This window comes from Gigantopelta aegis, chromosome 8 (genome assembly GCF_016097555.1).
Source record: "Gigantopelta aegis isolate Gae_Host chromosome 8, Gae_host_genome, whole genome shotgun sequence".
Lineage (NCBI taxonomy): Eukaryota > Metazoa > Mollusca > Gastropoda > Neomphalida > Peltospiridae > Gigantopelta > Gigantopelta aegis.
The window spans coordinates 19702889-19727460 of NC_054706.1; the positions used below are offsets into that span (position 1 = coordinate 19702889).

The 24572-nt window shown below is 35.5% G+C and overlaps 1 protein-coding gene across 1 annotated transcript; it reads right to left on the reverse strand.

Annotated features, from left to right (window-relative positions):
- Positions 1 to 305: 305 nt before the first annotated feature.
- LOC121379937 (protein PERCC1-like) lies at positions 306 to 23574 on the reverse strand. Its single transcript, XM_041508626.1, is given in 3 exon segments — positions 306 to 769; positions 772 to 1629; positions 23474 to 23574. Coding segments are annotated over 2 exon segments (918 nt in total). The 5' UTR covers positions 1322 to 1629; positions 23474 to 23574; the 3' UTR covers positions 306 to 401.
- Between the last annotated feature and the right edge of the window lie 998 nt (positions 23575 to 24572).

The window sequence follows — 24572 nt, forward strand, 5'->3', positions numbered from 1 at the left end:
TCAAACATGGAAATGTGCAACACCCAACAAGCGAACTCTTTGCACAAGGGAATTAACTGTGCACTGCTACCGAACCACTAACAACTAACCCACTGTCCTGGATAGACAGCTGATGTGGGTGCCAAGGTTAGCGTGCCTGAATGTAACTCATTAATTGGATATAAGCATAAAAATAACTATAAATGAATCATTCAATCAACGAAAATACAGGAGAATATGGTAGCTATTATTTCACCTCTCACCATAGATATTGTCATTTATTAGCTAAATAACTGTTAACACCAAACATTTATAATAGTTCTTGGTGTTCCTTGACACTGCAGCGAACATAGTACTGTTATTTCAGCCCACATGTATACGTGTTCAGTGTTCACACTACGGACTACACACATTTCACACTGCTATAACGCTTGTATTACCGCGCCGGGTGATGGGATGCTGGAATCGTTCGAACACAACTCACTGTTATACGTTGCTTGCTCACCGCCTGTCCAGCTCTTTAATAAGTCACTAAAATCAGGTGGTTTTGACGAGTTGAGGATTCCGGGAGCTGTTCTGTCTGTTCGCTTGTCTGTCTGTTCAGTTTTTGGTTCCATCCAAAACGATTCCGGAAACACACGATTATGCATTGGAGTTACTCCGTCGTGCTTCTTAAAATCGATTTTTAACTGTTTTAATCTCTTGTCGCTTGTTTTCTTGTCCAAAAGGAAGTGTCTTAAGCCATACTCAAACAGATCACCCAAAGGTCCTAAACCTAAACTTTTGTCCCATTACCGCTGAACGTATTTCTATTGTCCACGTCTTGATGAGTTGAGACTGGAGAAACACATTTCTTACCTCCCTTTATAATATCGCCATCTCCCTGCGCTATCCTCAGTAAGTCGGCGTAATATAGTTCTCGTCCCGATTTGGTCGGCAGCCATTTGTCTTCGTAAATATCGCAAGAATCTTCTTCACCTTTTTTTCTCCCGAAGAATTTCTTGATATCGGCGTTAATCATTTCAGAAAACTTCAGCAGCCGCTCCGCCATATCCGGTTGTCTCTGTGTCGTCTGCTTGTACTGTAACTCCATGAAGTCGTCCGACAGATCCTCGGAGTAATGCGAATCGTGGTCGCTGAAGTCTTCCTCGTCCATCTGTTCCTCGAACTCGTCGCTTTCCTTCTCCTCCGACACTTTCGAAGACACTTCATGGTTTATTTTCAGAACTGATTCCCGAAACGGACGTGGATCAATCGGCGCACTGCGATCTTCCGACAGAGAGGTCAAAGACGGGGTCACGTGTTCAACGTGCATGTTTCGAGCACACAGCGTGACCGACATGAATATTAATTAACTTTCCAACATGAAGAATTCAACAACGTATCAACTTTCGTGTCAGGAAAATATATACGAAAAATTAATTCATGGTTGATACTGTATTTGTAGATTTTTTTGTGGGTTTTTTTTTCGTTTTTTTTTTTTTACTTCTTTCTTTCAATACATGTTTAGAAGAACTGATAACAATACGCAGTGTGCTTTAAAACATATTTGAATAACGTCTCTGTGCACATCGTTCACTCCTTAAAATCGAGGTCGATAGCTTAGCTCCGTCCTTGGGGCCGTGTCTAGTACCATTAGCAGCTCATCGCCTAGAACGAGACACAAAAATTATTATTAAGTACAATCCAAACACTACAGCCAATGCATTAGGTTTAAAGCCCTCGTTTGCGTCTTAGTAACAGGCAACTTGTTATTTTTATGTACACATCTCTTTATGGCGTTGAAACGAAGCGGACCACCCCTAGATAGTGTTGACTGTTTTCCAGCGAGCGAGCCAGTACAGTGGTTCGATAGATCATCAATCAGAAACGATCTCGCTCCATGATGGCGTGTTTGTTCGTGGGCCGGTGACCGACAAAAACAGCGCGCTATCTTATAACTAATAACTACGTACAGTGTGTAACTACCGCAGGAAAACCATGCTCGTCTACTACTGGTATACACCATGTATTGTGTATAATATTAAACGGCTGTTCCTGTGTGAAGATGGATAATAGATATACGGTTAAGATAACTACATGTACGTTCCCCTGATGAAGACACTGGGAAGCTGCCGAAACGTCAGTTAGAAAATGTAACCAAGCTAATGAACTGTTTACTTTTTCCCAATTTGAGATTTTATTTTAATGTATATCATGTTTTGGTAATAACATTGATATGGACGCTGATACTGACGATGGTGATGATGATGATGATGATGATGCAGTGATGATACCGAGGAGGAGTTTGACTGTACATTCACTCTAATATTATATGAACTCATATCAGTATCTAGAACATTTATTTAAATTACAATATTTTTTACGAAACTAACTTAGTATTTAGAAGCCTTACAAGAACTATCAGAAATGTGTAGTTATTGTAATATGTTTTCTGATAGTGGAATCTTTTTCAATTATTAAAATTACAGTATAATACATTTTCTTGCTCAGATTATAAACAATTGTATATTCGTGCATTACTGTTCATCCAAATGTTTCTAGTAGCCTGGTCCGTAACAATCTATTTCGTCTTTCAACTAAAAATAAAATTTTGAAAAATTGGATCAAAGGAAATTTTGAATGCTTTTACCAATATAATTATCATTTTTAAAGTATGTTTTATTATGCTGATCTGTTTTATCCGCTGTTTTCTTTAATGACTACAAATTTTTAGAACTTTTAAACCACATGCATTGGCCATTGTAGCATTAATGTGGGTTCACCATCACAGTTATTAAATTATAAGCTATTAAATCAAATTGCTAAGAAATAGTAAAACAAAACAAAACGTATTATAAAGTTCAGGGGCCAATTTCACAAAACTTTGTACGGTTACGTCTGCGACTAGCAGTTAAATCGGTTATACATTTCCACGTGTTTGGCATCTATTTCAAACAGAACATTACATCATTATGAAAGATGGGGCATTTTAAAGACAAAAGAAAATGAAATGTGTCTACTTCAAACTACATTAGTTCAAACTACATTCAACAAAAAGTAATACGAAAGCTAACCTCTACTTTGGTTGTTGGGCCCATAATTTAGCTTCAGCCTTAAGATCCTGGATGAAGAGTTCATCCAAAAGTGTCCCACGAAAATAACAAAATACTGCTTTCTGCCTTTTGTGTATATTTTTAAACATTTGGTTTCTTATATGAAATAAAAGGTTCATACAAAATATATAAGCGTCTATTTTTGTTTGTTTTAGCAGTACAAGCAGCAGCAGCAAAAGTAACATTAGCAGCAGCAGCAGCAGCAGCAGCAGCAGCAGTAGCAGCAGTAGTAGTAGTAGTAGTAGTAGTTGTTGTAGTAGGAGTAGTGGTGGTGATAGAAGAAGAAGACGAAACAGCAGTAGTAGTGGTAGTAGTACATGTAGTATAATTGAATAGCAGAGGCGGATCTAGGGGGACCCCAGGGTCCCGGGTCCCCCCCCCCTAAATTTTGCGATAGTTATAATTTTATTATATATTAATTTTCATTCTTTTTTTACGACCCCCCTCCAAACCTCCCCCAAAGTTCCCTTGGCATCCTACCTCATGTCACTGGGACCCCACTAAATGGATTTTCTGGATCCGCCACTGGAATAGCATATTGATAATCATAGTAATTAGTAGTTAGGTGTAACAGTAGCAACAGAGGTGGATGCAAGAGAAATAGTAGGGCTTCGAACCGAGTGTTTCATAGCACACACCGTTAACTGTGGTTAAATGGGGGCGGGATGTAGCCCAGTGGTAAAGCGCTCGCTCGATGCGCAGTCAGTCTGTGATCGATCCCCGTCGGTGGACCAGTTGGGCTATTTCTCGTTCCAGCCAGTGCACCACGACTGGCATATCAAAGGCCGTGGTATGTACTACCCTGTCTGTGGGATGGTGCATATAAAAGATCCCTTGCTGCTAATCGAAAAGAGTAGCCCATTAAGTGGCGACAGCGGCTTTCCTCTCGCAATATCTGTGTGGTCCTTAACCATATGTCTGACGCCATATAACCGTAAATAAAATGTGTTGAGTGCGTCGTTAACTAAAACATTTCCTTCCTTAAATGGGCTTCCGTTTTTGTGGAAGACCCGCTAGTCAAGCGCGGTTAACGTCGTGGGTTGTCAGATGTCAAGCGAATCGGTGCAGTAGGCTCGAATACTGTCACTTAGCGTCTTTAAATCTTATAGTACATGTAATAGTAAAATATTTTCAGGATATTTCAAGCATGCCCCGGCGACTCTTCAACCCTTCTAGAATCCATGAGTGGTACAGTAATAAGAGTAGAGTAGTACATGTAGTAGTGATAGCAGGACCTTGCATCAGTAGTAGCAGTTCTGATGGTATGGTGATGTAGTGGTGGTGATGGTTATAGTATTTCTAGTAGTAATGGTGGTGGTGATGGTTGTAGTATTTCTAGTAGTAACAGTATTCACAGTTTTGGTGGTGGTAGCCTATGTAGATGTAGTAGTAGTAGTAATAATAGTAGTAGTAGTAGTTGTTGTAGTGTTAGTAGTAGTAGTTGTAGTGTTAGTAGTAGCAGTAGTAGTTGTTGTAGTAGTAGTAGTAGTAGGTGTAATAGTAGTAGTAGTAGTAGTAGTAGTAGTAGTTGTAGTAGTAGTAGTAGTTGTAGTAGTAGTAGTTGCAGTAGTTGTTGTATTAGTAGTTGTTGTAGTAGTAGTTACAGTAGTAGTAGTAGTTGTAGTAGTAGTAGTAGGTGTAGTAGTTGTAGTAGTAGTAGTAGTAGCTGTAGTAGTAGTAGATATAGTAGATAGTAGTAGTTGTAGTAGTAGTAGTAGTTGTTGTTGTAGTAGTAGTAGTAGGTGTAGTAGTAGTTGTAGGTGTAGTAGTAGGTGTAGTAATATAGTTGTAGTAGTAATAGTAGTTGTAGTAGTAGTAGTAGTTGTTGTAGTAGTAGTTGTAGTAGATATAGTAGATAGTAGTAGTAGTAATAGTAGTAGTTGTAGTAGTAGATATAGTAGTAGTAGTGGTGGTTGTAGTAGTAGTAGTAGTAGTTGTAGTAGTTGTTGTAGTTGTAGTAGTAGTTGTTGTTGTTGTAGTAGTAGTAGTAATAGTTTTAGTAGTAGTAGTTGTAGTAGTTGTTGTTGTTGTTGTTGTAGAGATGATGATGAATGCATATGGTAGAAAGAGAGTGGAAGAAAGGAACCTCTCTATCCCTCCACCTAAGCCCTAAAATATAAGGGTTGGCGTTGCCCTATTTCTCAAATAACATTTTTTCTACCCCACTACCTGCGAATAAAGGTTAGAGGCGGCCTCACATTAATATTATTTGGTAGAAGTCCACATTTGTGAATCTTCAGCTGAGTGGTTGTATTGGTTATAGTAATAGTGGTTGTAGTGGTTGTAGTAGTGATGGCAGTCGTGGTAGTAGTGATTGTAGTCGTCATGGTGGTACTGGTGGTGTTCGTCGTCGCCGTGTTTATGATCATTGCGGTCGTCTTCGTCGTCACTGTTGTTGCAGAAGCAGTAACAATAGCTGTAGCAGCAGTAGTAGTAAACGCAGCGCGCGGTACCAGTAGAAATAACAGTAGCAGCAGCAGCAGTAGCAGCAGCAGCAGCAGCATTAACAATAACAGTTATGTAGTTGTGAAAACCGATACCCATAGTACATACTAGTAATTATAATAGACACAGTTGTTCGGTTCAATGTCATAATGCCCTCAGTTGAATAAACCACAATCCAAATCAAATCTACCATTCGAACCTGTTTTATCTTTGGCATTTACGTCCAGCAGGCAGTTAGAAAGACCAGTCTATTTATCATACGGTGACATTTGAATCGAACAGGAGTGGGAGCTATACATTTGACACGCCAATCACGCAATCTGGATGAAGTGATATAAGGGATATAGCTGAAAAATCCACCAATATCTCTCCAACTGGAATAGTACACGTGTTGGCTTTTTGGGGTCACCTACTGGGGGGTTTTTTTTTCTCTTTTACAATGCATTTATTTTAGTGTGGTAGTCTTTGTCGTTTAAGTGTTTGTGTACTACTGTAGGTGTCCTTCCTAGAAAACATCCTGTATACGATTCAGAATATTAATAGTTACACGAATAGTCCAAATATTTAACGTTTCATTATGAAAACTATACAATTTTATAACTCAGTCCAAGTTCAACGAAAACTGTATACCATTTTTGTTTAATCTAACGAGCAAGGTGGATCTCTTAGATTCAGAACAATTATTATGTAAATTATGTTTAAATGGTAAACATACTTTTAAAAAAGTCAAAGCGGGGACTATAACATATCGCGTTAATTATTAAGGGGGAAAATTGATTGCTAACATTATTATATAAAACATTTCATGATTCTTGACGAGTTGTTGAAAGCGAAGTTAATATTACTGAACGAATCTGTAGTATCTCTATTTGATTTGAAAGAAGCTCGACGCTACCGAGTGATATATATGTATATGTGGATGTAAACGAATAGCACAGTTTAAATTCTCAGTAAAATAAATTCAAAAATGTAAAATAAAAATAATAATAATAACAAAATAGTAAACAGAGACAGAAATACTTTATCAATCAGGTCCGTTTGGTAAAAAACAAAACAAAAATATTTTTATTTACGGTTATATGATATCGAATATATGGTTAAGGACCACACAGATATGGAGAGAGGGAAATAATGTAATAATGTTTAATATTAATAACTGAGAGTGGGTGGGTGAGGCACATGTTTCTATGGAGGGTTTTTTTAATCGTGATTGCTCTTATTTACATTTAAAATGTGTTTCTTTCTATCATTTTAAAAGTGGTGGTCGGGTGGGGTGGTAAAAGTGGACCACATTTGGAACCAACCAAACTGTCCACAAACGTTAGTGTCGCTCGCTATAGCCTCTGTTAAAAAGAGAGAAAGAAAAAAATAGGCAGAGTTACGTCCCCTAACCACTTCCGGCGCGTTCCGTTTACACTTAGAATGGCCGATGACCACAGTTGTTTGTGAATCTTCAGTTGAGATTTATGGATGCCAGTCCATGGCATCATAAATGTCCCAACCTATGCTTTAAAAATAAAGTATGAGACAGGTAAAAATTAAGTTGATGAAATTGCGTTTTGTTATAACTGACCATGTGTTAAATATAAGAGATGAATCTAGCAAGCTGTTACCCAACCGGGAAATTTTATTGCCTCACATTAACGCAAGACAAGTGTCGAAACAGCTTTATGTTAAAACACCGAATAGCCGCTGTTTAAAATGTGTTGAAGTGTCTTTAAACAAACATTCCTTTCCTTTCTCCCGATCTCGCATTTTATCAGAAGAAATTCGTAAACCATCATCTATATCTCGATTCCGTTCAATAAACTTGCCTCGTTTGTCGGAACATGTTATTTGGACACACAATTTATGTAAACCTTTGAGCAATTTCCTAATAAGTTTATAGAAAATTGAATAGGCTTATACCCAGACAACTGGAAGAGACCGGTCGTACAGCAGGTGAGTGATATTGGATGTCAGATAACTACTGTTTACAAATACAGGCAGACCACATTAAACGGTCATTTATATTAAAGCGGCAATCTCGAGTATTTATAACTTTTTACTGTTTATAATATATCATTTAGCTTACGTTTCTTCCCATGACGCATCGGCTTTTGTTTCTAGTCTAGGTCGCATAAAATACATTGTTAGTCATCATTACCACGCATTCATGTCCTATTGGCAAGAGCTGGCGGTAGTCAGAACTTGCGCCCATGACAGGTGTGCTCTATAAGTTTTCTCTGAATGTTAAACAACGTGAACTTGAAATTCAATTACCACGCAATGAGAAAGTCCCGCTACTGAGTTTCTTAGTTTTACAATATACTAAAAAGGGTGCGTAGTGATGTGTATGTATGTATGCTTCATCAAAATAGTGGACGCTATCCGTGTTGACCGGCCTCGGTGGCGTCGTGGTTAGGCCATCGGTCTACAGGCTGGCAGGTACTGGGTTCGGATTCCAGTCGAGGCATGGGATTTTTAATCCAGATACCGACTCCAAACCCTGAGTGAGTGCTCCGCAAGGCTCAGTGGGTAGGTGTAAACCACTTGCACCGACCAGTGATCCATAACTGGTTCAACAAAGGCCATGGTTTGTGCTATCCTGCCTGTGGGAAGCGCAAATAAAAGATCCCTTGCTGCCTGTCGTAAAAGAGTAGCCTATGTGGCGACAGCGGGTTTCGTCTAAAAAAAAACAGTGTCAGAATGACCATATGTTTGACGTCCAATAGCCGATGATAAGATAAAAAATCAATGTGCTCTAGTGGCGTCGTTAAATAAAACTTTACTTTTCTATCCGTGTTGATGGCGATACCACACGACTGTATTAAAACCGTAGTAGCGCTTGTGTTTCGTATCGGTCAATAATGTGATCGGTTCGGAAGTCGTCACTGCGGCTGTGTGTTTCAGAATTCCCTAAATGTTCTCACAAGTCCTCGTATATTTGTTTTTGAATATTTTTGGAAACAAATGTAAATAAATAAATAAATAAAATAAAATAAAAAAATAATAAAATAAAATAAATAAATAAAAAATAATAAATAAATAACAATTAACTAATTAACGAATGAATTAATAAAAAACAATAAAAAAAAGTAACCTCTCACCACCACTACCAACAAAAGAACAATTTCTATAGGATCTATAGGATATATGTTTTAATTTAATGTTGAGGTGGGGTTTTGTTGTTGTTGTTGTTATGTTTGTTTGGTTGGTTGGTTGTTGTTGTTGTTTGTTTTGTTGGGGTTTTTTTAAAATTTGTTTTGGGTTTTTTTATGTTTTATTTTATTTTATTTATTTACTTTTATTTTTCAAATTATTATTTGAATGGGTCTAGAAATCAGAAATGTCTGTATATTGAATAATTTAAATATTATTTTAATAGTTTTGTTCTTATTTTTGGAAAAATATTTAATATCCCAAACACTGACAAACATTTTAATTTATATTGTACAATGTATAATAAACTGATATGCTAATTTATTTTATTACAAATAATTTAAACACATGTATTGACATCACGATAAAATAAATAATAATAATAATAATAATAATAATAAATTGTTTATTTAGTGAGGGTAACACAGTTAGCAAAAGCTAATCTTCCGTGAGTCCCTCAGGTACAAACAATACAGAATTATGAACAAATACAAATTGCATACGAGCGTATATGGCAATAAAAATATGTACAAATGATATTATTTTAGAAAATATTTCTTGAGTCTATATTTAAAAACAGTAGTATTTGGCGATGATCGGATAGCTTTAGGTAATTGATTCCAAAGTACTGCTCCAAGGTAACTGAAAGCATGCTTAAATAAAGACATTTTAGGTTTTTGAATTAATTTCGAAGGTTGTAGGGATTGTTTTCTCCAACATATATTAATAAGTTTGAAAGATAGTTTGGGGCTGCATTGCATAGACATTTATAAATTTGTAAACATTTGTGATAGTGGATTCGTGTTTCCATTATCACCCATTTTAACTGTTTAAATAGTGGGGCAGATGGAGTAATAGGATCTACATCTAATATCACCCTTGCAGCTCTCTTTTGCAGTTTTAGTAAATTGTAAAAAATAGCTATTTGTATTTGTTACAAATAGTTAAATTATGTAATAATATCAAATACAATCATCAAAGGTTTTGTATTTTTTAGTAAAAAACCCCCAAACATCCCCATAATCTGGTTACGTTTTAATATCATTTACATTTCGAACTGACCTCCCTACTTTGGATACAACCAGTGCCACAGCACTAGTATATCAAACGTTGTGGTATGCGCTGTCCTGTCGGTGATAAAGTAATAGGGGAAATATAGCGGGATTCCTCTGAAGACTACAAGTCAAAAAAACCCAAAAAAACTGACATCCAATAGCCAAAGTTTAATAAATCAATGTGTTCTAGTGGTGTCGTTAAACAACAGCAAAAAAAAAAAAACCCGTTAACTTTAACCCTAACCCTGAATTAATAACTGAAACAATTCTATGTAATTTTCCTCACTGTGTTTTCCAGTTGACTGCCTTGTATCAAAATATCGATATTTAATCAGGGCGTTTTGTGGATATGTAAAAACAGGTCGGGTGTGAGTTCCGAATTTAAAGTGAAAGACCCTAGTTTTTAAACACTAAGGCATATGTTTCACTATCAAAGCCGTTTCTGATAACTGAAATCATACTTTACTTTGATTTTATCGTTTAGATTATTTATTTCCGTACATCTTAAGTGTTTTTGGTCATCCTGGTGTTTTTAATATCACAAAATACATGTTTTTAAAAACGCACGTGCGTCTGTGAAGTAACAATTATGGAGTCGAGTTTAGTGACTAAGTGTATTTTAAAGGGTATTTCACCGTTTCAACGTCACTGACTCTTGTTTCACTCTGTTGTAACTTTATCAATATGTGTTACAAGTTTGAAGATTAACTAAACTTAGTGTCCATTTTTACGGGTTGAAACTAGGGTCTGCGACTTTAAAATCTGAGCTAATCACGAATTTCAAGAATCTTTGTCAAACAGTCTGGGTTCGCGACGAGAGAAATCTTGGTTTTACCTGTCACGATTAACACCTGTCAGTCGTCTAGGTAGTGTTATCTGGTGTCACCAGTTGACGCCCTACAGCTCGGGCATACTCGAGACTGGAGTCATGTCTTTTATTTTAGAGTAAACATGATAAACACAGTTTCAACTTTTCAGTTTACAATCGAAAGATGTCACCGACAATGGCTTATTATTTTTTAAATCGTTGTAGTAGTTGTTGTATTACTAGTAATACTGGAAGTAGGAGTAGTAGTAGTAGTACTAGTACTAGTAGTATTAGTAGTAGTAGTAAGTAGTAGTAATAGTAGTAGTAATAGTAGTAATGACATTTGGGTTTTTTAATTGAGTGGTGGTAGTAGTAGTAGTAATAATAATAATAGTAGTAATAGTAGTAGTAGTAGCAGCAGCAGCAGTAGTAGCTAGTAGTAGTAATACTGGTAATGGCAGTAATGTTAGTAGTAGTAGTAGTAGTAGTACTACTAGTAGTAGTAGTAGTAGTAAACATAGTAGTAGTAGGAAAAATAGTAGTAGTAGTAGTAGGAAAAATAGTAGTAGTAGTAGTAGTAATAGTAGTAGTAGTAGCAGGAGAAGGAGTAGTAGTAGTGGTGGTAATAGTAGAAGTAGTAGTAGCAGGAGAAGGAGTAGTAGTAGTGGTGGTAATAGTAGTAGTAGTAGTAGCAGGAGAAGGAGTAGTAGTAGTGGTGGTAATAGTAGAGGTACTACTACTAATAATAGTTGTCGGGGTTGAGGTGGTTGTAGAATCCCTGAAATATAAGGGGAGGCTTCACCCTATTTCTCCCACAATATTTATTCTACCCCATTGCCTGCAAACAAAGGTTAGACGCGGCCTCACATTTACTAATATTATTCGGTATCAACATGAGAATTCTGGGAAAGGAACTAAACGAAAAATGTGTTTCATGGCGCCTCAGCACAATTTTTAATCAGTGTCAACCATATGGTTCATTTCTGATTGCTGGGGTTTTTCCCCCGTCCCAACCAGTGCCACACGACTGGCATATCAAAGGACGTAGTATGTGCTGTCCTGTCTATGGGAAAGTGCATATAAGAGAAGACTTGATACTAATAAAAAAAATATAGCGGATTTCCTCCGCGACTATATGTCAGACTTACCAAATGTTTGACATCCAATGATGAATAAATCAATGTGATCTGATAGCGGTGTCAAACAAAAGAGACTTTGCTTTATCACGAGCCACTTGAATTAGAGTGTTGGGAACGAAACATATTGTTTGCTTAACGACATCTTAGCAAACTGTTTAATCGATGGCTTTTTAGATTCCTACTTGGACTACTATTTCTGTCTGTGCAGAGCAACAGCAACTGGGGGTGTCGGAAACGTAAGCGGATACGGGCACATGAATGAGTTAAGTTGGAATCAACTATAATAATTAATATGAAGAATTTCAAACGCGGGTACAGAGGAGGGTGTGTGGTGGTCGGGGAGAATTTTCTTCTTTTTAAAAAAATATATTTTGCGGGCGGGGAGCGCCTTACCCGACACCCAAAAACAACGCTTACCACAGTATAACCACACACACACACATCATGGCATAATATCCGATCAGGCGTTAAAATTAACTGTTTGGATCCGCTACCGGAATGTAAACCCAGCACATGCCAGCCGTATGGCCGATGACCTGACCACTATGCTACCTAGGTTGGTAATGAGGACGTCACATAAAAGGGTTTTCGTATATGAACGTTTGCATATTTGTTCGAGTTTATTAATATAATATTCAAGCAATGTTTGTTTTACCTGTAAAAATTGACTTAACGCATAGTTCTGTAAATATTCAATGATCAAAGGAAACCTGAAGTCTAACAAAAAAATATTATGAATATTTTATACAAGTACACGTATATCCAGCCCTCAGTATGGATAATATGTTGTTGATTCGTTGGATTATCTCTCAAGTGGTTAGGCGGTAGGTAGAGCTGCAGCATTTTACAACAGCTGATTTCGACACTTACCTTGAAGATGAAAGAAGCCGACGCTGATATGGGCTTGAAGTCACTTTTCATTACAAATGTTGCGCAGTAATAATCCGGTTTAATATTTTTGTTTTAAATTCTGAACTCGTGAACAAAACGAACTGGGGTCGAGACCGTAAGATAAAGCTGTCTTTGCCAGGCCGAAGAATAGCGCTCTCCAGCGAACCTCTTATCTGGCGTCATTAATACGAGAGAGTTATGTCAACTCGTGTCAGCCTTCCTTTCAACTCGTTGTCCAATACTAGCGCACGAACCCCCCTTTAAGACCACTAGACACACGCGCCCTCTGTCGGAAAATAGCCTCTAACTGGAACCTTTAAAAGCAACATCATCAGACTTTTAAGAAAATGGCGTCCATTTTGCAAAATGGACGCCTGAGAAATAATTTCTGATGTATTCCATGCAGTGAGGCCACCACAAACCATACACATGTCGTCGTGTTTCCGTTTAATAACGGGTCACGGTTTGGTATAATGTGTACCTTAAAAGGTGTATGGCGGACACTTTATCAGTTGGTCGGAGTAAAATGTTATCATTAAGTCAAAGAAATGAAAGGAAAGTGTGACAGCTCCCCCACTAGAACCCCGTTGTCTGAACTGGACAATTTGAAAACATTTCCATGATTTACGGGGCGGGTGAGCGCTTATCTTTATCCTGGTCGATTGCGGTTCATTAAGTTAAAACACCACGTCAATAATGGCGGATAATTATTGTATTTGGGTCGGTTCGGGTATGATTGTCCGGCAGGCTTGTCAAATACGTGTGTTTGTTTTGATAAAAGTAAGAATGGCATGAACGTAAGATTGTACTCCTGAATGGCAATGGCCGCGTATCATAGAGCCATTATGTTTTATCCGTGGCGGAGATTAGGGCGGGCCAGAAATGATCAGATGGATGGAGAGTCGGTGGGTGAATCAGATTTTCCCCACCCACCCCAACTAACCTAATACCACACCACTTAGCTCAATCCAGTCCATGCCACCGAACCCATTCCACATGTTTAATGTTTGTTTTGTTTAACGGCACCACTAGAGCGCATTGATTTATTAATCATCGGCTATTGGATGTCAAACATTGGTAATTTTGAGTGCGAGTGCGAATAATTTTTACATGCTCATATACCACTAGAGTTTCGAGCATGTCCGTCCCGGGGCCTGTCTCTGGATAGCCAGGGGCTTGTCCCGGGACAGAATGTAATTTTGACATATAGTCTTAGAGAGGAAACCCGCTACATTTTTCCATTAGTAGCAAGGGATATTTTATATGCACCATCCCACAGACAGGATGACACATACCACAGCCTTTGATATACCAGTCGTGGTGTACTGACTAGAACGAACAATAGCTCGATGGGCCCCACCGACCGCGCATCAGGCGAGCGCTTTACCACAGGGCTACGTCCCGTCCCCATTCCAAATGGGGCGGCATAGATCTGGAATATAATTGTGATAAAATTAGGACTGTTGATTGAAATTATTAGGATTGGTATTAATGATTTACTTTGTTTGTTAAAATCGGTGTTGATGACAAACATATATGCAAGGTTCTCGCCCACTATAATTTATTTACATTATATATTTATTTTTTTACATTATTTATTTATTTACATTATATATTTATTTTTTTTACATTATTTATTTATTTACATTATATATTTAATTTTTTACATTATTTATTTATTTATTTACATTAGGTTTTTTTTTTTTTTTTTATATATATATATACATGTATATAAAATTATTTTGAATGGTCTATGAAACAATTATATTAATTAACTGTAAATATCACAAGCTTATAACACGATGTAGAACAGGAATCTTATTGGAAAACCATAAACACGTTTTACACTTTTTTCATTCAAAACATACTGATCGGGGGGAAAATAAGGGAAAAATAGTATTTGAGACCAAGTTTAATTCACTACTAAAGTAGTTATTAGTTATACCTGTATAAAATAAATACAATAAGAGATGTAACGTGGGATAGACTGCTAGTAACACGGTTAATTTCCTGATGCTATGGATGAGGGTTTTGGTTGCAGTCAATATACAGATGATATTTCATGGTTTTTGTAAAATATGATTTATATCTCATCGAGTGAAGTTTGCAATCATATCTCACGAGACGCGCTTGCGCGACGAGTGTGATATGATTGCAAACTTCACTCGATGAGATATATATAAATCATATTTGACAAAAACATGAAATTTTCTATTTATTATATAACTTTTGGCAATTTACCTTTATTTTTAAAATGCCAGCAGAAAAATAATTCCGGCTTTCGTACAGTGAAGATAACTCTTTCTACAGTGATAATAAAACATTTTAGAGTGAAAAAGTGAAATTTTCACTCTAGAATGTGTTATTGTCACTGAGTGATTGATAACACTTTTATTCCACTGATATTTTAAGATATTTCACTAAATGTTATATAATAATTACTGTTATTATGTGTTTCCTTATTTCTTCACATCAGTACACCTTGAAATATCAGTGTCTAAGCTCTTTATAATATACTAATAGCATTAACGCCTCGTATTTGGTAAATTGGATGACAAGGCCATTTGGCGTACAACGATGGAGATTTGTTGAGGCTACTACTACCAGAAGGAAGGGAAACTACAAACTTCAACAAGTGTTTTAGGACCCATTCAAAATAAACAGACGTGAACAGTTTCATGGGTTTTTTTTTTAATAAAACAAGTTTCAGGAGTCGCGTTCTAGTATGATGGCCAATTATTAACATGCAAATTAAGGCAGGGCCGGTTTAGCTATCAGCAGTTTGTCTAATGGCAGCCTTTAAATCCGAGCCCATAACACTTTACTTCGTTTACAGTTTACTTCGATTCAGCATTCCGCGTTCACCGGAAGGCGAGACGCATGCTATCTTCCAGATAGTTCTAATTAGTGACAAGTGTGTGACGGTTTTTATTCTCCGGTTTGACGTATCTATGACAGTTGGGGCATCACACACTGATTGGGTAACAATTGTGCTTTCTTAATATTATCAATTCTGGGGTCTTGATAGAATTAAGGTGTCAAACTCCATCAATTCATACTTTATCAGGTGATCAGAAAACGCAGATATAATCGTTGAAAGTGACCGTATAGCAGACCAGGAGGAACGGTGCGGTTGGACTTATAACCCCCATAATTATGAGGACCACAAAATATAGGTGTGGTTTGTTTTGTCCTGCTAAATATATATATATATATAAATCTTTAAAACAGAATTTTGTTTATCCAAAACAATATTATGTTTTCCGGATGGAAAAAAAAATCGCATTTGAAACAGTCCAAAGATAAATCTTTCGCTTGTGCCACCACCTGCACTCCAGCCTCAATAACATCATGTTCCCCTTAAGGATCTGGACCCCGTTCCACTAAACGATCTTAGCGCTAAGATCATCTTAAATGAATAGTAACTACCTTATGCATTCAAGATGATCTTCACTTAATTTTTGCATTTATCTTAGTTTGACACCCAGTAGCCGATGTATTAATCGTGCTGAGGTGTCGTTAAACATTCATTCGTTCATTAATATTTTCATTCATTCAGTTATTCATTCCTTATATATATCAAAATCTTTTAAAGTTTAGTTTATAAATACATGTATATATTTATAGTTCAAATTAGATGTGGAAACGTTTATTTGCACGTGTTCTTATTATCGTTTGTACAAAGAAATGATAATAATAATAATAATAATAATAACAACATAAAAAAATAACAGAGACATAATGAGTATGGATGGATAATGAGATCTGGCATCATACTAAAAACTGTTTTAAATTAAAGTTGTAACATTCATATCCTCTTAGCCCCCCCCCCCCCCCCCCCCCCCCCCCCCCCCCATATTAATGAGCATTTATGTCGACTGTTAATACCATTAATATATTATTTATATAGAGACATTGTTAGACCCGGATATTGCCATTCTATTTTATGATAATTAATAATGACTTTCCTCGGACTGGAGGAAGGAATTTGTATCACAGTGGTATAATACAGGCTTTCGTATAAGTGATACATATACATGTATATGTAACATAAGATAATACAACATTTAGAGAAACAATCATCGCTTGGTCAAATTATTAAAGTTACATTCTCTGGTTACCATATTATAATATCATGTACAAATATGAAATACAAGCTCAAATGCACTTTTAAAAAAACTCGTATGTGTTCGCTATGAACGGAGATCGTCAAAAGTATACACTCGATTCGTCGCCTGTGCCGCCATAGCTCGGCAAAGCACAAACGACAGCCTGTTGTCAGTTTCAGTTAACACGTGCGTTTGCCGATTTAAAATTGTAGGGTTCGTCTAAAAAAATTAAAAGAGAAATCTTGCGCTGTACGAAGAACGTTCGGTTGAGGATACGGTACTAGAGTCTTTCGTTAAAACCGGTTTGATCTTGACAATGTATTATCGACAATCGTACTATCCTATTTCAGAATTAATATTTTATAAAGTGTTAGTAGAACTTTCAAAGTTTAGTTTGTATAACACATTGATCATGTATATACTTTTAAAATAAAATATACTAAAGTAGACAATGAACGTTTTCACTTCTTAATTTTACGTGTTAAAATCGACAAATTCAAATAAATATTCTTTCGTTTGGAAAGGGTAAAGTTAGTGGGGGGCGGGTGGTTGTTTAACGACATCAAAGTTAGAGCATATTGATTTAATAATCATCCGACGCCATACAACCGTAAATAAAATGTGTTGAGTGCGTCGTTAAATAAAACATATCCTATCCTTCCTTCCATCTGCTGTTGGATGTCTAACATTTGGTAATTTTGACATATAATCTTAGAGAGGAATCGGGTGCATGTGCAGGGGAAGGGTATTGGAGATCAAAACCCTTACTTGCCCAAGTTTAAAAAAAAATTAAATGTATTTTCTGGGGGACCATGGCCCCATACAAACTTCGCTTAACAGTCTATAACCCCAACCCCGTTGAAATCCCTGCACACGCGCCTTGGAAACCCGCTACATTTTGTTTTTAGCAAGGGATCGTTTATATGTACCATCCCACAGACAGGGTATCACATACCATGGTCTTTTATATACCCGCCGATGGGGATCGATCCTAGACTGACCGCGCATTTCCAAAAAACTTCTTTTTAGGACTAAGTCATTAATAAAAATAACATATAGTCTTGAAAAATGTTACGTAAATCGAACACAGTACCCTCTTCCTCTACCCCTAGAGTGTTACGTAATTAGTAACACCCCCTTACATGTAACGCGTATGCCAACCGCTGATCACTGTCAAAATTTCAAGGCAAATCCCCCACCGATCCCTGGAAAGGTATTGTACCATACCTCTATGGATATAAATATATTTTGGAGGTATGAGACGACCCCTCAATCAAGACAGTTAAATTTGTTCAAAATCACGTGAGAAGCTCAGCGCCTGCGCAAATCGCGTAAATTCCCAGTTCTACTGGCGTCCCGCTAATTGAAGAAAAACAAGCTGACCATTGGGTTTGCAGTTGACCTAGATAATGTAGATAAGCGAGCATTGCGAAACTATAGCGATGTGGTGGGCCTTTTATGTACCAAACAGAGCTGGATCATCTATTCTAAATGCTTAAATAATAAAAATATTCCAGACGCTGCAGCTTTAATTACCTGAGACGCTACATGAGAAACGTGTGTATATTAGCTAGCAAACAACCCATTTCAAGCAATTAGTAAATTCCCATCTTCGCCACAAAATAAATATTTATATATAGATTATTCATATTGTTATTAAACTAAACATGCTAATTTGTAAACTGTGTTAGTTAACCGAATTTAACCATGTACATGTATATTAATTAGCACACACACATACACGCATACACAGACACACACACACAGACAGACACACACGCATAAGCACACACAACACACACACGCACACAACACACACAAAACACGCAACACATACACATACATACACATATACACACATACACATACACACATACACATACATTCACACACACACACATACACACACATACATACACACAACACACACATACACATACCCAGACACACATACACACACACATACACATACACAGACACACACACACATACATACACACACATACACAACACACACATACACATACCCAGACACACAACACACACAGACACATACACATACCCAGACACACAACACACACATACACAGACACACATACACACATACACAGACACACACACACAAACACAATACACACACACACACACACACACACACACTATTAATACTGAATAAAAAATATTAAAATCAAAATATCGCAGCACATGTTCACCTTCAGTTGTTACCAGACGTTTATTTTGCTCTGTAAATGACATTTAAACTACTGTAATAACATTTATTTTAGTAAGATCTCCGGGCTATGTCATGAGCATCAAAGAACTTTAAAAAAATTTAATAATATTAAGTAAATTGATTAAATAAATAAATAAATAAATAAATAGAAAAATGTTTGTTTTGCAAACATTATTATTATTATTATTACACTATTTGGTTTTATTGTTGCTGTTGTTATTATTGTTGTATAAATATAGTAAACAAATATTTTAAACAAATGTATTACTTTAATATCTGCTCATTTCTATGTTCATAGTATATTGTTTAACTAAAAAGTAATTTCGTAAAATGTAAATATAATTAAAATTCCCAAGCAAATAACAATAAGACATTAACACATTACTGTATTTATGGTTGTTTTAATCTGCATACATTATAACATATATTCCAAAAGGATTAACGTAAGAAAATTGTATATGAATTTTTTTACAATAAACATATGATGCATAGTGTATGATATTGGCAATATAAATCATTATTAATGACTAGATTGACATTATATCTTTAAATTTAGTTTAATAGCAACCGATTTTATTTTCGCAAAACAGGATAAAAAAAAACCTGTCTGTTTTTAATTTATGTCTCTGGTATGATGTGTAGGTATCGTGTTACGGCAAATGAATTAAAATTATATCTAACATATTTAGTTTTTTTGTTTTTATATTATAAACACTTTAATGCTGTGACTTGGCTTAATGCATTATTATAATTTTTTGTTTATGTGTTTCGAATTTCGAAATTATCATAAATATATGATGATGATGATGATGATAATTATAGTAACGTAGCTGGTGATTATTATTATGATGATGATGATGATAATAATAATAATAATAATAATAATAATTTGATTATTATCATTATTAATGTTGTTGTTATTATTAATTTTATTATTATTATTATTATTATTGTTATTAATTTATATATTTTATATTAATTGAAGAAAATAAAATGCATAGGGTAATATAATACAACTTATTAAATTTATTTATTTTGGTTTGTTTGTATGATGTTGGTGTTTTGTATTTGTTTCTTCATTTCTTTCATTAAAAATGTGAATTAATTATTATGAAGACAATAGGAATATCGTCCTCCGTCATACTGTAACGAATCCAAACCTTTTTTTTCGTTGAGGTAAAATAAATTCTACATATATTTTAATATTAACATGCTTTAACAAAATATATGAAGTTTTAATAGACAAATATGAAGTTTTAATAGACAAATACATTTTCGAATATCTAATAAATCCCACAAATCACCGGTCAACCCACGTCCACTGCATCTGGAATGATCATAAGTCTTATTAACCAAATTATATAAAATGATTAATTTCATTTCTCGTCAATAGTCGAATGAAACATAAAATAAGCATTTACAGTAACCAATTACTTTAATAAATGCATTATATTTTCAAAGTGTTCATTGTTGTTGTTGTTGTTTTTATCGAAAATACTTTCTTTTTTTTACATTTTTATAATATGATAATGTGAAATAAAGAGATGCTATCATCTAAGACGATCCCAAGTTTTTTTTTCGAAAATAAATTTTGTTTTAAATAAGGTTAAAAATGTGAAATGAAGAGATGCATTAAAAACAATACTTACTTATAAGACACTTTTTAATTTTTTTAAATTACTGTATGTAAAAGGAAAGTACCACATTAAACTTACATGTATACACACACACAGACACACACACACACACACATACACACGCGCGCGCGCACACACACACACACACACACACACCACACAACGTATATATATATATATATATATATATATATATATATAACCATGTACGTTTATTTAGTTTAATAAATATATCACATATCGATGTTTTCAAACGTTCTATCAAGTTTTGTTTTTTTGCCAGTGTAATCGAAATCATTCAATTACACTTAAATTTACACATTGGCACACTTGTACCAGATATATATTTCATGTTATTTTTAACAACATTAAAAGATTCGTAAATACTTCTCAAAACATTTATCAAGTTCATCTATTTTATTATAAAAATATTACCCAAAATTATATACATGTATACAGTGTTGGTGTAAATATTGGGAATAGTTTATGATATACTAATTATATATTAATGTAATTTGATCTGTACCCGGCGACACATGGCACGGCACACAAAACATGAAATGAATACGTCGAATATTAAATACTGCGCATCAAGTGTATAAAATCAGTCTAAAACATTTGTTAGAATAATATACGTCTGCGTTCGCGTGAAATATTGTGCCCTGTAATAGCGACCCGTTTACCTTTTATTCCTACTGGCGGATTAATTAGAAGCAATCACCACACAAAAGTGCGAGGCATACCCTTAGCAATAAGGTGTAGTTATACTAATTACACTACTATAAGTAATTAGGGCTTTCTGGTCGACCCACCATGCGATTAGCTTCAGGTTATGTACTAGCTGTGAAAACAACTACTGACTTCTTTTAACATGAAAGATGAAGCCCAAACAATACAACAACTGTGGTTTTTATGTGATGTGGACTTTTGCCCGACGCATTAATAAAAATACGCATTTTTGTTCACTCATGTACGGACGCAATAATATCATGACGTATTAATTACATGATTTACAGTATGTGGATTAAATTTATATTTGCCGTTTGTCGTGTCACCGGGTATAACTGCTAATCATCTAAAGAAGCCCTCGCCCTATATTCTAGAACACATAAAATACAAAGTAAAGCAATCATTAATTGTAATATAGTATAACAATACATTCACCATTAAAAAAACCCCACAACAATTAATGGAAAATAACTATATACATTTGTACATTTAATTATGGTCACTGTATATGTATATTTATTAAATTAATTACTGAAAAATAATTGTTACGTATATTATGTTAGACAGCTTTAAGAGATATGTTTATTAAAAAAAAAATTAAAGTTATAAATAAATATGTTAAATATGTAAAACTAATATGTTATTTAAAAATAAATTTAAACTATTCTTCATGTTGATATATCTATAAAATGTGTTTTAAAGATGACTCCTCTTTTAACAATTATCATCTGCTAAATCTAAGTCAATACATATTGTTTAATTATAGTATTAGTAATATAACAAACGAACATTGTTTCCGGATGTTTTACAGTATCATTTAATCGGATAAAACCTTTACAGTTTTTAAAATTAATTAAACTATCTTATATGAATATTGCGAAAAGCAACATTCCGTGTATTTCGAACACAATTATTTCTGTTTAAAAAGTTGTCAACAAAAATATTTGACCATATTTACATTTCTGAAGTCCATATATTTTGAAGTGCAATTTAACTACAAAGGCCGTTCATACTATATAACAGAATATCTGAATATCTGAATAGTTTTCTTCTTTAAAATAAACACAAACTCACCTGAATCCATTAATAGAAATATACTCACAGTCAACTTGAATAAAACATTAAACATTATTGCCAAAAAAGTCTATAGAAAACTTTTGGAAATGTACCAAACTTGTACACGTAATTAAAATGATGTATGTGTATGATGTATGTGTATTGTAAATTAATGTATGTGTATTGTAAATTAATGTATGTGTATTGTAAATTAAATGTACACATATTTAGTATAACGGGTTCTTTTCATATGGCGCCCGTGAGTGCATGTGTACATGTGAAACTTTATTATTTAGTAACAATATAAAACTATTTGCGTTTAACCGGTTTGATTATAAAAATGTATTTAAAAGATTTTAAGGAGAATCACTAACATAATCTTTTGAATGTTGGCCGATCTCAACCGCTGAAGCGATTATGTTAAATATTATTAAAATTAAAATATTGTTAACATAATATCCAAACAAATTTAACAGTAAGTTTCAGGGTTAAAACGTTTATAGCTGCAAATAATTTTGTATTTGGTCAGATAAAAACCTTTTTACAATTGCATTTATGTATGTTACATAAGTATTTAAAAATACTCTATTATTACCAAAAGCAGTTTGTCTTCCTTCTTTACACTTTTATATTTTGAAATAATCAAACCTCTTTTTTACATTCTGCCTAACCCCATATTCTCTTGTACCATAACTTTGCCCATCTTTCCACCTCTCTCTCTCTCTCTCTCTCTCTCTCTCTCTCTCTCTCTCTCTCTCTCTCTCTCTCTCTCTCTCTCTGTGTGTGTGTGTGTATGCGTCTCCCTGTGCGTTTCTCTGTCTCGCTTTGTGTGTGTATTCCTGTCTGTCTGTGTGTGTGTCTCTCTGTCCGTCTCTCTGTCTCTCTCTATCTCTCTCTTTCTCCGTCTCTCTCTCTCTCTCTCTCTCTCTCTCTCTCTCTCTCTCTCTCTCTCTCTCTCTCTCTCTCTCTCTCTCTCTCTCTCTCTCTCTCTCTGCAAATAATCGATAGCACAACTATATACCAACGAAATAAGAATAGACATTAATATCTACATTAAATGATGAGCCTTTAATAACAACGAAAATATGGAAAGTACACGCAAATGGGTAAACGGTAAATCTTCATAAATCTGATTAAAAATAAAATGACAGCTCACCTGTACAATGTCGATGTCATCTGCCCACCTGTGCCACGTGTTCTTCGCACCTGCTCGTGTTGTGTCTGTGTGTCAAGGTGTTCAGATTGGCGGATTAGGCCTTTTAATCACCACAAGACAAAAGTCTCTGATTCGCTGACACGAGCCGGAGATACTTACGTCACAAACTCTGACATGCTTTATCTGGTCTATTTAACGAAAGAAAGGAATATTTGTTTAATGACACCCCAACACATTGTTTAAAATCAGCCACTATTAATAACAAACCATGAATCTGAGTATCTCCCTCGAAAAAGTTTATAGTTATTCGATACCATTTTAGAATAATTAATAGAAGCACAAATGGACAGTCGATAAAAATTTATAAATATGGATGGATGGATGGATGGATGATGGATGGATGGATGAATGGATGGATGATGGATGGATGGATGATGGATGATGGATGATGGATGGATGGATGCTGGACGGACGGACGGACGGACGGACGGACGGACGGACAATCGGACGGACGGATGATGGATGAATGAATGGATGGATGGATGGATGATGAATGGATGGATGGATGGATGGATGGACGGACGGACGGACGGACGTACGGACGGACGGACGGACGGACGGACGGACGGACGGACGGATGATGGATGGATGGATGGATCGATGGATGGATCGATGGGTAAATTGATAGGCATATATGTATACATTAGTGGGTAATTAGTAGGTGGGGTAATTTAGGGTTCAAGCACACCTGTCGTAGGCACACGCTTTCAATTCACCATAGAGATCTGTCCAAATCAGTACTATGGGTACATGAATAGATGGGTGAATTATTACTGGACGGACGGACGGACTAATAAATCGCCTTTCTGACACCAAATCGTGTCAACTCTTTATCACTTACATATCAGCCTGGCTCGCTGAAGCAGTCAGGACAGCCGCGTTCGATAACAATGTGAAAGTGACGTACAAAGAATGTGGTAAGACGAGTACACGTATATCAGCGATACGTCAGCCTGCACCATTACTTACTTAGTGTCATCGAGTGGAGTGAGAGAGAGATAACCGTGTCTTCCCGAGTCCGTTCCACACCCGGTTCGCC